The 13,260-nt window shown below is 38.4% G+C and overlaps 1 protein-coding gene across 2 annotated transcripts in view; it reads right to left on the minus strand.

Annotated features, from left to right (window-relative positions):
- The window catches only part of Pla2g4a (phospholipase A2 group IVA), a 156,754-nt gene that overhangs the window by 52,834 nt on the left and 90,660 nt on the right, over nucleotides 1–13,260 (minus strand). For both annotated transcript variants that reach the window (XM_013346713.2, XM_005348474.3), the window contains 2 exons: nucleotides 7,056–7,093; nucleotides 5,281–5,422 (listed from right to left, as the gene is read on the minus strand). In XM_013346713.2, coding sequence (XP_013202167.1) covers nucleotides 5,281–5,422; nucleotides 7,056–7,093 — 180 coding nt within the window. The remainder of the gene's footprint in view (nucleotides 1–5,280; nucleotides 5,423–7,055; nucleotides 7,094–13,260) is intronic.

The following is a 13,260-nucleotide window of genomic DNA, read 5'->3' on the forward strand; positions in this document are numbered from 1 at the left end:
TGGACATCCACACTAATATGACCCATGTACATCCACACTAATATGACCCTTGGACATCCAAACTAATATGGCCCATGGACATCCACACTAATATGGCCCATTGACATCACACTAATATGGCCTGTGGACATCCACACTAATATGGCCCGTGGGCATCCACACTAATATGACCCATGGACATCCACACCAATATGACCCATGGACATCCATAATAATATGGCCCATAGACATATACAGCAATATGGCTTGTGGACATAAAATTAATATGGCCTGTGGATGTGTATACTTTAAGAGTCTAACCCTCTCATCTAAATTTTGTTTTCTTCATTAATAGCCAGTTATTGGTATTCCTCTGTTTTTGAAACCTGATATTCCTTTCTGTCTCCCTCACCTGCCTCCTGCCTTACTTCCTTCTCCTCTATTCCACATCTCTATAAATGCCATGCCAATTACCACCTAACTCTATTCTCTGATTTACATAAAATATATACTGGGCATCATATTTTAGGAGCCATGTTAGATATTGGAAATACACAGGTGAACATCACAGACACTGTATGGCCCTCATCAAACTTATATTCTAATGGAGAAAGAAGACATCAAATGAATATTTATATAAGTACTTTTAGGTACCATCATGGTATATTCTGAAAGACAAACAATGTACTTTTGCTCAAAAGAAGGGCTTAATGCAGTCAACTTCGTGTTTTGAGAAGACCACTCTGAATTCTGGGTAGACAGAAAAGAGTGAGGAGGAGGACGGCCGCAAGAGGATATGCAATGAACAGTGATGTTGCTTTCAGTATCAGGAGTGCTGCGATGGAGATACTGAGGCTCATTAGTGAGAAAATCAAAGATGCAAATAAGAAGATTAGATAAGATAATCAAAGACCCATGATGAAGCAGAAGTTGTAAAGTGAAGGGCTTCAAGTGCCAGGAGGACATCTGTCATCAGCAGCTGTGCTTGGGAAAGGCGGAGTAAGACACTGCCGGTATCTATTCGTCATGGAACTGACACAATCCAACATTGAAGGCAGATGCCCGGAGCATGAAAGGATGCAAAGTCGGCTGTGAATGAAGAGCAGGTGTGCATTTTTATATAAAATATCTGTACTCAAGTGGAAGCTGACAACATAGGTGGGGAGGGGACTGGGAGGACTGAATAATTAACTACTATGGTTCCTGAAAAGGGCTTGTGACATGTGTCTGATGTAGATCTGCTTTTGAAAGAAAAGGAAATCTCCTCATTAAAGTAGGAGAGGAAACCACAGAGGAAAATCACGGGCTGCATGTGTCAACTTTATGGCCAAAAATTAGAAAGAGAAAGATGTATGGATCTCTTATCTTTTGATTTTAATTTGTCTTTGATTAGGAGCCAAGTTACTAGCTGTCAATAGAATAATGGGCGCGCTGTAGTAAAAAAAAATAAAATTGCTGCAAATAACTGAACAGCAAATAGGGAGGCTGGGATAAATGAGTCAAGGGTCTTCTGAGGGAGGGATAGAGATGACCCTGAAAGTAAAAATTCTGCTTTGCATTCCAGCAAGCTCATTCGGCATGGTGCCACCAGGACTCTCCCACCTCCCCACCAAAGCCAGCATCCTCCACTCACATCTGTTCACTCCACACATCATTAGCTTAATCTCATTAAAAAGCTCTTGTCCAAACAAGGCTTTAAACCCACTAAAGAGCCTTAAGTGCTACCCATCTCAAATTTTATCTTCTCCAGAAGCTAACACAGTTTGTCTTGATCAGTGATATAGAAATCAGAACAACTTGAAATAAAACTTATAGGTCCCAATAGTCTAACAACAGAAAACAAAGATGGAAACAAAAAGAAGTTGCAGAATTGCTGTGAAAGGTGTGCTGCTTGCATTAGTGATCCTAAAGAAGCTAAATAAGGAGAACCCAAAGAAAAACATATAGGCATCCTCCTGAATATTAACCCTCATCAGGCGATGAAAGGAGACAGAGACAGAGACCCACATTGGAGCACCGGACATAATTCTCAAGGTCCAAATCAGGAGCAGAAGGAGAGAGAGCACGAGCAAGGGACTAAGGACCGCAAGTGGTGCACCCACACACTGAGACAATGGGGATGTTCTATTGGGAACTCACCAAGGCCAGCTGGCCTGGGTCTGAAAAAGCATGGGATAAAACCGGTCTCTCTGAACATAGCGGACAATGAGGACTACTGAGAACTCAAGAACAATGGCTATGGGTTTCTGATCCTACTGCACGTACTGGCTTTGTAGGAGTCTAGGCAGTTTGGATGCTCAACTTACTAGACCTGGATGGAGGTGGGGGTTCCTTGGACTTCCCACAGGTCAGGGAACCCTAAGTGCTCTTCGGGCTGAGGAGGGAGGGGGACTTGATTGGGGGAGGGGGAGGGAAATGGGAGGCGGTGGCGGGGAAGAGACAGAAATCTTTAATAAATAAATAAATTTTTTAAAAAAAGTAAATAAAGAGAAAAAAACAAAACAGATTAAATATGATAAGATGGAAGTTTCTCCCAATACAAATAACCAAACAAAACTAGTAAGCAAACCTGTCATAAATTCTTCAAGAGATCTGTCAGGGTGACAAGCAACCTACACAATAAAAAAGAATCAGCTACCTTCATTTTTTTTAAAATAGAAATTTAAACGGAGGCTTCACTTTCTCCTTTGTTTCTTTTTGGCAGAAGTCCCCCATAAGTAGCATTGTACCTTAGAGTTAGTTGGCTTCACAGTAATCAAAGCCATGCCAACATTAGCAATGGACATCCCACCTCATGGATCCCTGAAAACATAGCTGGAAACCTGCCATCACTAGTGGCATATGGGTATTCATCAGGTGCCCTTCCTAAGTTGCTGTATCTTGTGTCCAAGTGTACTTTGCCTTTAGTTCGCAATAACACTGAAACCCTGTGTGTGTGTGAAAGTGTGTCTACTTGTGAATTTAATGAATAAAATTATGTTAACTTAAAATATTCAACTAATAGAAAAAGCTCATGAAAATAAGCCAAGAATTGTTCTATCACTAACAAGAAACTTCATCATTCATCATTGCAGCAGTTTTTCTTCATAAATTTCATTTATAGAAATAGACTGGTAGAACAGAAAGGAAGGTAGAGACATAGGATATACTAGGTAGACAATGATGATGAAGAGAGGGAGGTGGATGGATGAATACATACATACATACATGATAGATGATAGATAGAAAGATAGATAGACAGATAAATAGGCAAATGAAAAGGATAGATCATCCAAAAAGATTATAAAATATATTACTGAATATTCACTCAAATTTAAAAAAATGTTAAAGTAAAATTCAAATACTGTAACATCAATAACTGTTCTTAATTACTTTATTTTAAATTCTGTATAAGTAGAAGTCATTTTTTGAGTACTTGATCATTTTTAGATGGTATTTTGCAGCTCTTTGCTCTGAAATATGAAGAACTGAAACACTTTTTATCTCCTCTTTCAGTTTGCAACCCAAGTAAGTTAAGGAATGTTGTCAAGTTAGCTAGAAAAAAATCTTACTTCTATATACATTTCTTGATGGTGTTTTTCTAATAAAGGTTAGTACTCATATGCCTTATTTTAAAAAATGAATAATGTATTAAGGACTAAAGAGTTGGGCCACGAGTTAAAAGCACTAGCTGCTCTTCCGTAGTACCTGTCTTCAATTCCCAGAATTCACATGACAGCTCACAACCCTCTGTAACTCCAGTCCCAAGGGATCAGTCTGAAGCCCCCTTCAAATCTTCATGGAAGCTACATGCATTCAGTGAACAGACACCCATGCATATAACACCCAAATATATAAAATAAAAATAAAGGGGAAAAATGTTAATCCTGTATTAGAAAATATAAATTGTGCTTCATCTACACAATAAGAAGCTGTTCATTGGTAAGAAGGAAGAAAAGAAAGAAAGAAAGAAAGAAAGAAAGAAAGAAAGAAAGAAAGAAAGAAGGACAGACAGAAAGAAAGAAAGAAAGAAAGAAAGAAAGAAAGAAAGAAAGAAAGAAAGAAAGAAGCTACTAGATGATGTGAAGATGTGGAACAAGATGGAATTTACATTATTATTATGTGAAATAATCCAAGCTGATTCATGTTAATATGACTTCATGTTATCAGACTTCCCCTCTACAAGATTATATAATATAGAAGCAGGTAAAACTATACAGAAAGAAGAAAGATGAGTGGATGTCAGAGGTTATGTGTGAAAGAGAATTAACCATGTGGAAGACAATGGGTGGTATTCAAGACAACAAAACTATCCCCCAATACTGCAGACATGGGCCATGACATACTTTTCAAAACCCATAAAATGTATGTTAATTGCAAACCCTTACATAAACTACAGACTTTGGACAAGTTTGCATCAGTTGCAAGGTTTATGCTAACAAGTGCACTGCTCTGATGTTGGGTGTTAAGGGTCCAAGATGTGATGATAAGTGTCTTGTTAACTCGCTCGTTTCAGGGACACCCAGACAGAAGATTAGTAAAACAGTACTTCTCCATTCATCTCTGAGGATGGTTTCCAAGAAGACTAGTATTTGAATCACTGGGATCCATAAAATATGCCTTCTGTCCTCTATGTGAACTGGCATGGCTTGATATGGATCTATGTCGTATTGCCGTTGGGTTCTCAGGTCTTGGGTCTTTAAGACATGATACCAGTACCACCATCCCATTAACTCTAATCTTTAGGCCTATATCCCCAGCCTCATAGCCCCAGCATCAAATCCTCCAGATGCAAATGAAATTATATCCCCAACTTCCTTGGATTTCTACCTTGTAAACAGCATATCAAGAAACTTTTCAGCTTCCATAATATACATGAGCCAATTTCTCTTATATTCTATTAAATCTCTCTCTCTTACCTTTCCTTCTCTCTCCCCCTTCCCCCACCCCCGTCTTACACACACACACACACACACACACACACACATACACACACACATCCCTTTGGTTCAGTTTCTGAGACTAAGAGGTTATCCATAGGTGTAAATGGAAAGAATTTGGGAATTATCTGTGTCTTCTGCTCGGTTTTTTCTGTGGCACTAACACTGTTTTTAAAAGTCAAATTAGAGATAACTACTACAGCTGATGATTATTACCAAAATAATCAGCATTGGGTTGAGCATTCTCAAAGTCTTTTCATTTTTGAAGCACCTATCCTGCCTCACAAGCTGAAGAAATCATGCCCATACTGAGGGATGTATCGGAAGAAATCACTAAAACTTATCATTAGGCTGTAATGACATTTCAAATTTCCCAACTCACATCACGTGTGGAATACAGCCCCTCACTGTCCTTTGGACCCAGGAGTTTCTTCATGCTTTCCTTTATGTTCTCTTTCCTCTGCTGCCTGAAAGCTTTCTCCTCATCACACAGCGCCATGCTGAACCGTAGGTCTGGGCATGAGCTACGACAGAAAACAGAGAGATCAATGAGCCACAGCTCCCAGGAGCCTTACTGTGCAATAGTCAATCTCCAAGGTTCCCCAAACCTACATGAATACTACTGGCTGCTTCCCTCAAACGAGTCCCAGGAAGCAATCTTAAAACGGTAGAACAAAATGATAGCTACCTTAAAACAGTTTTTGGTTTTTGTGCCCTATGGCAAGCAAAGATCTAGGACTGAACTCGAAACAGAGGGAGCAAAGCAAATTTATCAACCTGTATTCAGAAGCGAACAAATTAAAAATATTTTCTTATAAAATAAGTGATAATGAAGGGCTGGAGAGAGAGTTCAGAGGTTAAGAGCACTGTGTGCTCTTCCAGAGATCCTGAGTTCAATTCCCAGCCATGACATGGTGGCTTACAACCATCTGCAATGAGATCTGGTGACCTCTTCTGGCAGGTAGGCAATGCAGGCAGAACATTGTGCACATAATAAATAAATAAATCTTTAAAACAAAACATTCATAAATATAAAAATTTTAAAAAGTGATATTTAGGAAAAATAAATGAGTTAACAGTCCCCAGTACATTGTGAAATGGTTTGTGTGAGATGTTCCTCCTAAGTCTTGGACATGAATACTTGATCCTCATTTGGTGTCTGTTCGGAAGATTATGAGGTGTGGCCGTGCTGGAAAAAGTATGTTATTCGGCAGTTTTGAGTTTTCATGCCACTCCCACTGTGTTCTCTACTTTCTGCTTATGGTTGGGGATATGAGCTCTTAGCTGCTGCTTCTGCCTCCTGCCATCTGGTACCTCTGCTCCACCAGCATAACCTCTAACCCTTGGGAACCTTAAACCCAAAACAAACGCTCTACTGTAAGCTGCCTTAATCATGGCAGTTTATCACGGCAAAAGAAAAGTACTGTATATTAGGACAATAAAGACTTTCAGAAGTGTTTCAATACAGAAGATTGTGGCTTTGGTACAGCACTTTAAAAGCTTAAATGGTCAGGAGTACTTGCCTTGTTCCTACATCCCCACCACTTTAGCATCTAACACCCCCTACCATCACAAAGGCTCTTAACTCCCAGGAAGCATGCTTGCAGAGATAATGTTTTAATAAATTCCCTTGTTTAATGGAGGACTCCCTTGAAAAGGGAAGTGCTTCAAACAACACAACTCAAGGTAACCGCAAGTGCAGAAGCATCTACAAGACATTTGGATCCTCTATTTATACTCCTTTTTGAATAGTGGCAGCCACAACTCCTCCAAAACTTATACCCATTAAAAACCATATTGAACATAATGTATTATGACAGCTATAGAAGAAATTATTAAACATCGTTTATGGCGTATCACCAATGGGAAATGGGCTTTAAAAACAACAATTGTTTCCATGGGAATAGATGTGTTACTAGAAAGAGGGCCCTTGAAAAGAAGCACAAACTCTGACAGCTATTCCCCAGCTTCCAAACTACTGTAAAAGTAAGAAAAGAATATTACAACTCTGCTTTTTGGATTTTGGGTAGCTAACTGAAGGAGACTATTAGGATACTATTATGTATTCAAAGCTTTAGGCATTATTTCACACATAAAGAATTCTCTTTAACAATATCACTCTAAATATTCTTCATCTGATTAAATAAATGAACTTACCAAACTTCAAGCGACATTTCCAGGATCATTTCAGTGACCTATAAAAAGAATATATCAACTAGATGAGGTTTTAAAGCATATGTACTTGATATAATACAAACAGCCAAAATGAAATTTGAATGATTAAACAAATAAAAAGGAACAAAAGAAATACAGATCTTTCTTTATATACATGCTCATCAATTTTTGTCAGTTATATATAACTCTACATGATAAATTATTTTAGCATGAAATGCCTCTGCCTGATTAGTGGCGTGATAGTTATGGTGATAAAATCAACTACTTTTAATTTGCATTTGAGGCCTAATTCACAGAAGGGAAGTCATGATGGGTACTTTCAACCTGGTCAAAAGCTGGGGAGGTCATAGCCACTGGGGTAAAACTAAATGGATACAGTGTCAAATTGCTTTTTAAACATTTGTTTCTACCCATGGATTAGTGCTCCTGGACGGCCTTGGTTAGGAAAGCTTCTATTTGTAGTGAGCAACAGTTAATGCAGAGACCTATAACTGGTCAAAATATTGAGAATAATTGACTGTGTTGAATGCTCAGCTTAGGATGGACCATCTATATTACCCACTCCAAGTCTCAGAAAACATCAAAGAAAAAGGGTTGGAAAGAAAATAAGAGCCATAGCATAGGAAGGAGTTCTATGAAACACCATCTTTCGTCCATTGTATGGCCACTGCACTTATGAACTCACAGAAGCTACAGTTACCTGTCCAAGACATGTACAAGGTAGGACCCCTCCATATTCCATCACAAATAAGGGAGGAACTCATTAGAACCATCCCTCCCTGAGGAGTTACTAGCAGTTAATGGATGCTGGAGGGTGGGAAATCATTTTCCTCAATGGCCACAGAGAAGTTACCCATACTTGAGTGAATAAATTCTTAGCCATGCTCATGCAAGCAACCCTCTTTAAACTCAGTGAACTACAAAAACAAACGAAAAAAAAATAGGAAGAAAAAGAAGGTGTTCCAGAAGTAGTGGAAGGGAGATGAAAGAAGAAATGGGATGGGGGTGAAATTTTAAAAATCTATTATATACAAAAATGAAATTGGTGGAGAATGGTAATTTCTTTTTAAAAAGTAAGTAATGTCTCTGCCTTATTGTTTACTTCCTGCACTGAAATAAAGTACTTGGCTCCATGAATTATTATTCATAAAACATAAAAGTGGCTCAGATTCAAAATAAGGTAACACTACTGTAGTGAACACTGTTTGGGATTTGCTTAAGATTGCTTATTCAATGTCTACCATGGCCAAGAAACCAAAGAAAGCCTGGGTAGAAGCTCACATGTGCATTGTGCAACATGTGAGACTGGAATATGTACACTCATGCCTGCTGGTACCCAGATTCAGGATCCAAGAATCATCTACCAGTGCAATGAGATGAATCTAGATTTTACTTTCTCATGGGTACTTTTGAGCCAACTAAACTGTATCCGGTCAAGCAGAGAAGTTTCATTTAACTTAAAAGGAAGTACATAATATTCACAGAGAAAACATGCATGAAAAGGTGCCTTTCCAGAAAGTACATCTCTGCTCTATTAAGACCTCTGACATTAGTTAGTACTGATGACATCAGTACTGAACAATGTCCCTGAAGAACCAATGGGAAAATATCCTGAAAGTTGTTGTATAATTTTAAAATTGTGCTATTACTTTTATTATACTAGTTACCCTAAGAACATAGATTGGAGCAACTATCCAATCATTACTATAGAACTATGATTTGCTTCTTCAAATGTGAAGGCCGTTAAGTTTAGAACCATCAAAAATTACAATATGTAAAAGGTATGGGAGAAGACAGGTTTAAAGTAAGTTTACAGATGATTCTCAGTATGGGCTTTATAAGTAATAGATAGTAAAATCTGTATAAACATATGTTTCAGAGTGAACTGAACTTAAATAGGTTTCTACTACTAGTTCACTGCAGAGTATTTGGAACTGATGGACTGATGGGTAATCAGTGAATATCTGCTGAATGTTCATGTGATGTGGAGTACATCAGGCAACCTTGTCCTGTCAAAAAGTATCCAATAACTAATAGGGATAAAATCATGGGATGGTCTGACCCAAAGAGTAGTTTTCTGCCTGACTTTATAAATCATAATTCATGAAAGGAGATGCAGCTATTACTTTTATGGCTGATAAAAAATACTCTAAATATTCTAGGACAAAGGGAATTACACATGCCTGGAAGAATTGTGTTTCATTAATTAAAATTATTATAAAATAATTACTATTTATCAGTGGGAACAGTGCCTAGATCACATCCCTGTCCATTTCTGACTTTGAAATTTCAACTGGAGTCTTTCCCACAGGGGACTTGGAAAAGACTTTATACTGAATAATGTTGTCAGGGTTATTAAGTACGATCAATCAGGCACAGGAGACACCAATTCTGTTTTATAGTTGCTGTTGCTGGGTGTTGTTTGTTTGTTTGCTTTTTGAGTCAAGATCTCACTATACAACCTAGGTTGACCTAGAATTGGAATTACAGCTATGTCCGACCATCTCAAAGAAAACATTTAGTTGCTACTAAAATGGGATTAAACTTAATGTATGTCTCTCCAGGGGGCCAAATCTCCATGGATAAATGGATAGGAAATGAGCTATCTTACAACGCTCTATTGCAAAGTATTCCTCATGAGAGTAAATATTTCATAGAAAGCTGATACGTACTGGACCAACTTACATATTAAAATATTCAGTGCTTGAAGGTATCCAGTGCCTCATTGCTTCATTGATTTAATATACAAAACAGAAATTGGGTGTGCCGTGTTTATGATTATATTTGTGTTCCCAGGAGAATACCTTTTCTATTCATGGTCATCAATATTTTTTAAGATATTCCTAAATAGATGATCCTAAATAGAGGCCAAAACTCTTAAGGGAAAGGCAGAATAAGAGCAGGCCCAGGATGTTTCTGTCATCTTGAACATCTCAGAATGTGTTGCTACGGTGGTCATCATGGATCAGACCTTCACTTCCTGGTGTTACCCAAGTGGACCACAGATGCTCAGAAGGAAAGTTTTCCCTGCCCCACCTCTCCCGACAATGCAGTATGCTCAGACTTGCTGGGAAACCTGATAGTCACAATTGCTACATCTCCTACCTGGAACTTGTCATTCAGCTAAAACGGCCACAAAAATATGTACTTCCTGTGAGACAACAAACAACGACCAAAGTTTTCTGCCAACCACTACAATCAACTCTTCATGGGGGCTTCTATGTTGTAGGTCAGAGCATTAGAAAGCGGGGGGGGGGGGGGGGGGGCAAATCCCCCAGGTAGCGCCCAACCCCGTGATTAGTAACAAGGAGCCAAAACAAGTTAGAACTCCAACTCCTCTGAATTCCAGATGTAAAAACCAGGCTGCACCAACTATGCATTCTTGTGGAAACTAAAAACCTCTTCTTTGTATTCCACTGTGTAGAAAAATTTTGACATCTACCATGCAACATGTTCAGTCGGAGAAAGCAAAGGGGACTGGAGGAGAGAAACTCGTGTTAAAACCATTTCAGACTCTAACATAATTTTAAAGGTACCTAAGACATTGGTTCTCTTGAACATGTTGAAAGAATGAAACCACAACAGCAAATGTAGTATCTGGTAACAAAGAGGTACTTATAGGTTGTTACACTGAAAAGATTCATACAGTCAAATATTTTAAGTTGACATCTATCCTTGCAATAACGAGTTTTTCAAGTATTTTATAACTCACTACTTCCATATTTTAATATTTGTATTGTTTCATTTCAATAGATTATTAATTTCAAAATCTGATCTCTGGCCTGTTCATTCTCCTTTATCTCTTCTAGGTAGAAACAAAAGCAAAAGACTGACACATTGAATCGGCAACTGGTTTCCTATGTCAAAGAAATGACAATGAGATTTTAAGTGCGTTTGCATTTACATGACCTGTGCAAGATAACAAAATGAAAAATTTTGAAAGTTTAGAGTCACTTTTACTAAGAATCATGCTGCCATACCCTGCTTGTAATTCCATCCCGTGGAGAATCAAATACAAATCTGTCAAGCAAGAACATTCTGAGCAAAGACTGGGGACTGTAGCTCTGTCAATGTAGAGCAGGCTACAGCCATAGCAAGGGGATACTCATAAATACCATTTCTAATACATAAAACTTGACTAACATAAAACTTCCTACCAGGAATCTTCTGTGATTCAAGAATTCGGAACAACAGTTGCCCAGAATACACCCTAAGCAATCTTTAAAGATGAAGAAACTACACTACTTTTTCCTGTGGCTTGTTCCTCTTTATTCCCTCTGACCTCATAATTCCTCAAATTATCCTTTTACCAAATGTGGACATCATTGGAATTATGAAAAGCCAGTTAATAAGTGGCTTTCATATAATAACCCAGGTTTCTTAGAACACTGCCAGCAAGCCACTTTTCTCTATTTTGATCCTTGGTCTCTCTAGTTTTTGTCAATTAAACTTTAAGATTTTCACTATTATTGTCTAAGCAGGTTTTCAGCCTTTTAACATGAATAAAAGTATTCAAATATTTGTGGCTAGGTAGTATACTACGGTGTGTAGCTGACTATCTTTTACTCTTTTGATAGAACTTACTGCCCAAGACAGGGACCCCACGAATACAGAAATATTCTAAAATACCCTGTAATTCAAAAGTTATCTATTATGGAGAAATCAGAGGAATTGTGCCCGGGTCTATTGCTAGTACCCGAAAATAAAAATGCATCTTCTTAAAGCCAGAAATTGGTTAGCCTACATTTGTACTATATCCAGCATAGAGGCTTCCTGATACTCTTGACATCTGTCTTAGGTGAGGCTGCTATTGCTGTAATGAAACACCATGACCAAAAGCAATTTGAGAAGAAAAAGGTTAATTTCAGCTTGGACTTCCAGGTAACAGTCCATCACTGAGGAAAATCAGTAGAAAATCAAACCAAGCAGGATCCTGGAGGCAGGAGCTGATGCAGAGGCAATGGAGGAGTGCTGCTTACTGGCTTACTCCTCCTACCTCGCTAAGCCCACTTTTTTACAGAATCCAGGACCACCATCCCAGGGATTGCATCACCCACAATGGGCTGGGCCCTTTCTCATCAATCACCAATTAAGAAAATGCCCTACAGTCTTGCCTGCAGCCTTATCTTAGGGAGGTGTTTTCTTAATTGAGGTTCCCTTTTCTCAGATGACTTTCGCTTATGTCAAGTTGACATAAAACTAACCAGTACATCTCAGCCAGTGATTCTCAGACTTTTCATGAAATCCTGTCATTGATGTAGGATAGTGTGTTGCTAAACCTATTAAGACAAAGGGACCATAAACCAAACACATTGAATGTACCTCCCCCCCAGCTCATTTTAGATTACTTAAACAGTGCCCTTATAAAGCCGTGGTTGTCTTGCTGCTGATGATACAGTTGGGTGGAAATGGTGGTGGCGTTCTCCTACTGTTAGTCAAAGAAAACAGCAAATTCTAAAAAATTTGTGGCTACAACTCAGTGGTAAATCCTTGCCTAACATGTCTAAGCCCTGGTTTCCATCCCCAGTGTTTATTTTTTCAAAAAGAGAAGAATTCGCAATTTTAAAAATATGACTTCCACTAAATGTATCACTTCTGCACACACTGCAAAGCCAGAAATCCCTGCTGAACATCATAACCTGGTCCTCTGCAGTATCTTGATTTTTCTCCAAACTCTTTTGTTTCCCGAACTTACCTAACTTAGAGTCTCAGAGTCTCAGACTTCACCTAAGGCAGTTCCTCAATAAAATTACCCTGACACTAACAACATTCTGAACTCAAGCTCAAAATTCTTATATTGCTTTAAAGCTTTTCCCGCTATCTCTTCCAAGGAGCTCATTTTCATGTCATAATCATGACTAAGCAACAACGAAAGCAATCGACCAAAAGTAGACAAATGCCACATGAAACATGGCTATTTCTAAGCAATAATACTAACTTCCAAATAAAGACAGAAAATTAAAGCATAGTACAAACCTGAGGCTCTAGTATTGGCCAAAACAAACATGCTTTATCTAGAGAATATGATTTCTCTGACTGACTTCCAAACTGCAGCGTTTTCATGGTTTGTTTGAAGTGGGCTACTTTGTCTATATACATCCAACTAACTTCTGAAGGATCTAGAGCAGTGGTCTGTCTGTGGATCCTGACCTCTTGGGGGTCAAATGACTCTTTTTTTTTTTTTTTG

Source organism: Microtus ochrogaster, chromosome 6 (assembly GCF_000317375.1).
Source record: "Microtus ochrogaster isolate Prairie Vole_2 chromosome 6, MicOch1.0, whole genome shotgun sequence".
NCBI lineage: Eukaryota > Metazoa > Chordata > Mammalia > Rodentia > Cricetidae > Microtus > Microtus ochrogaster.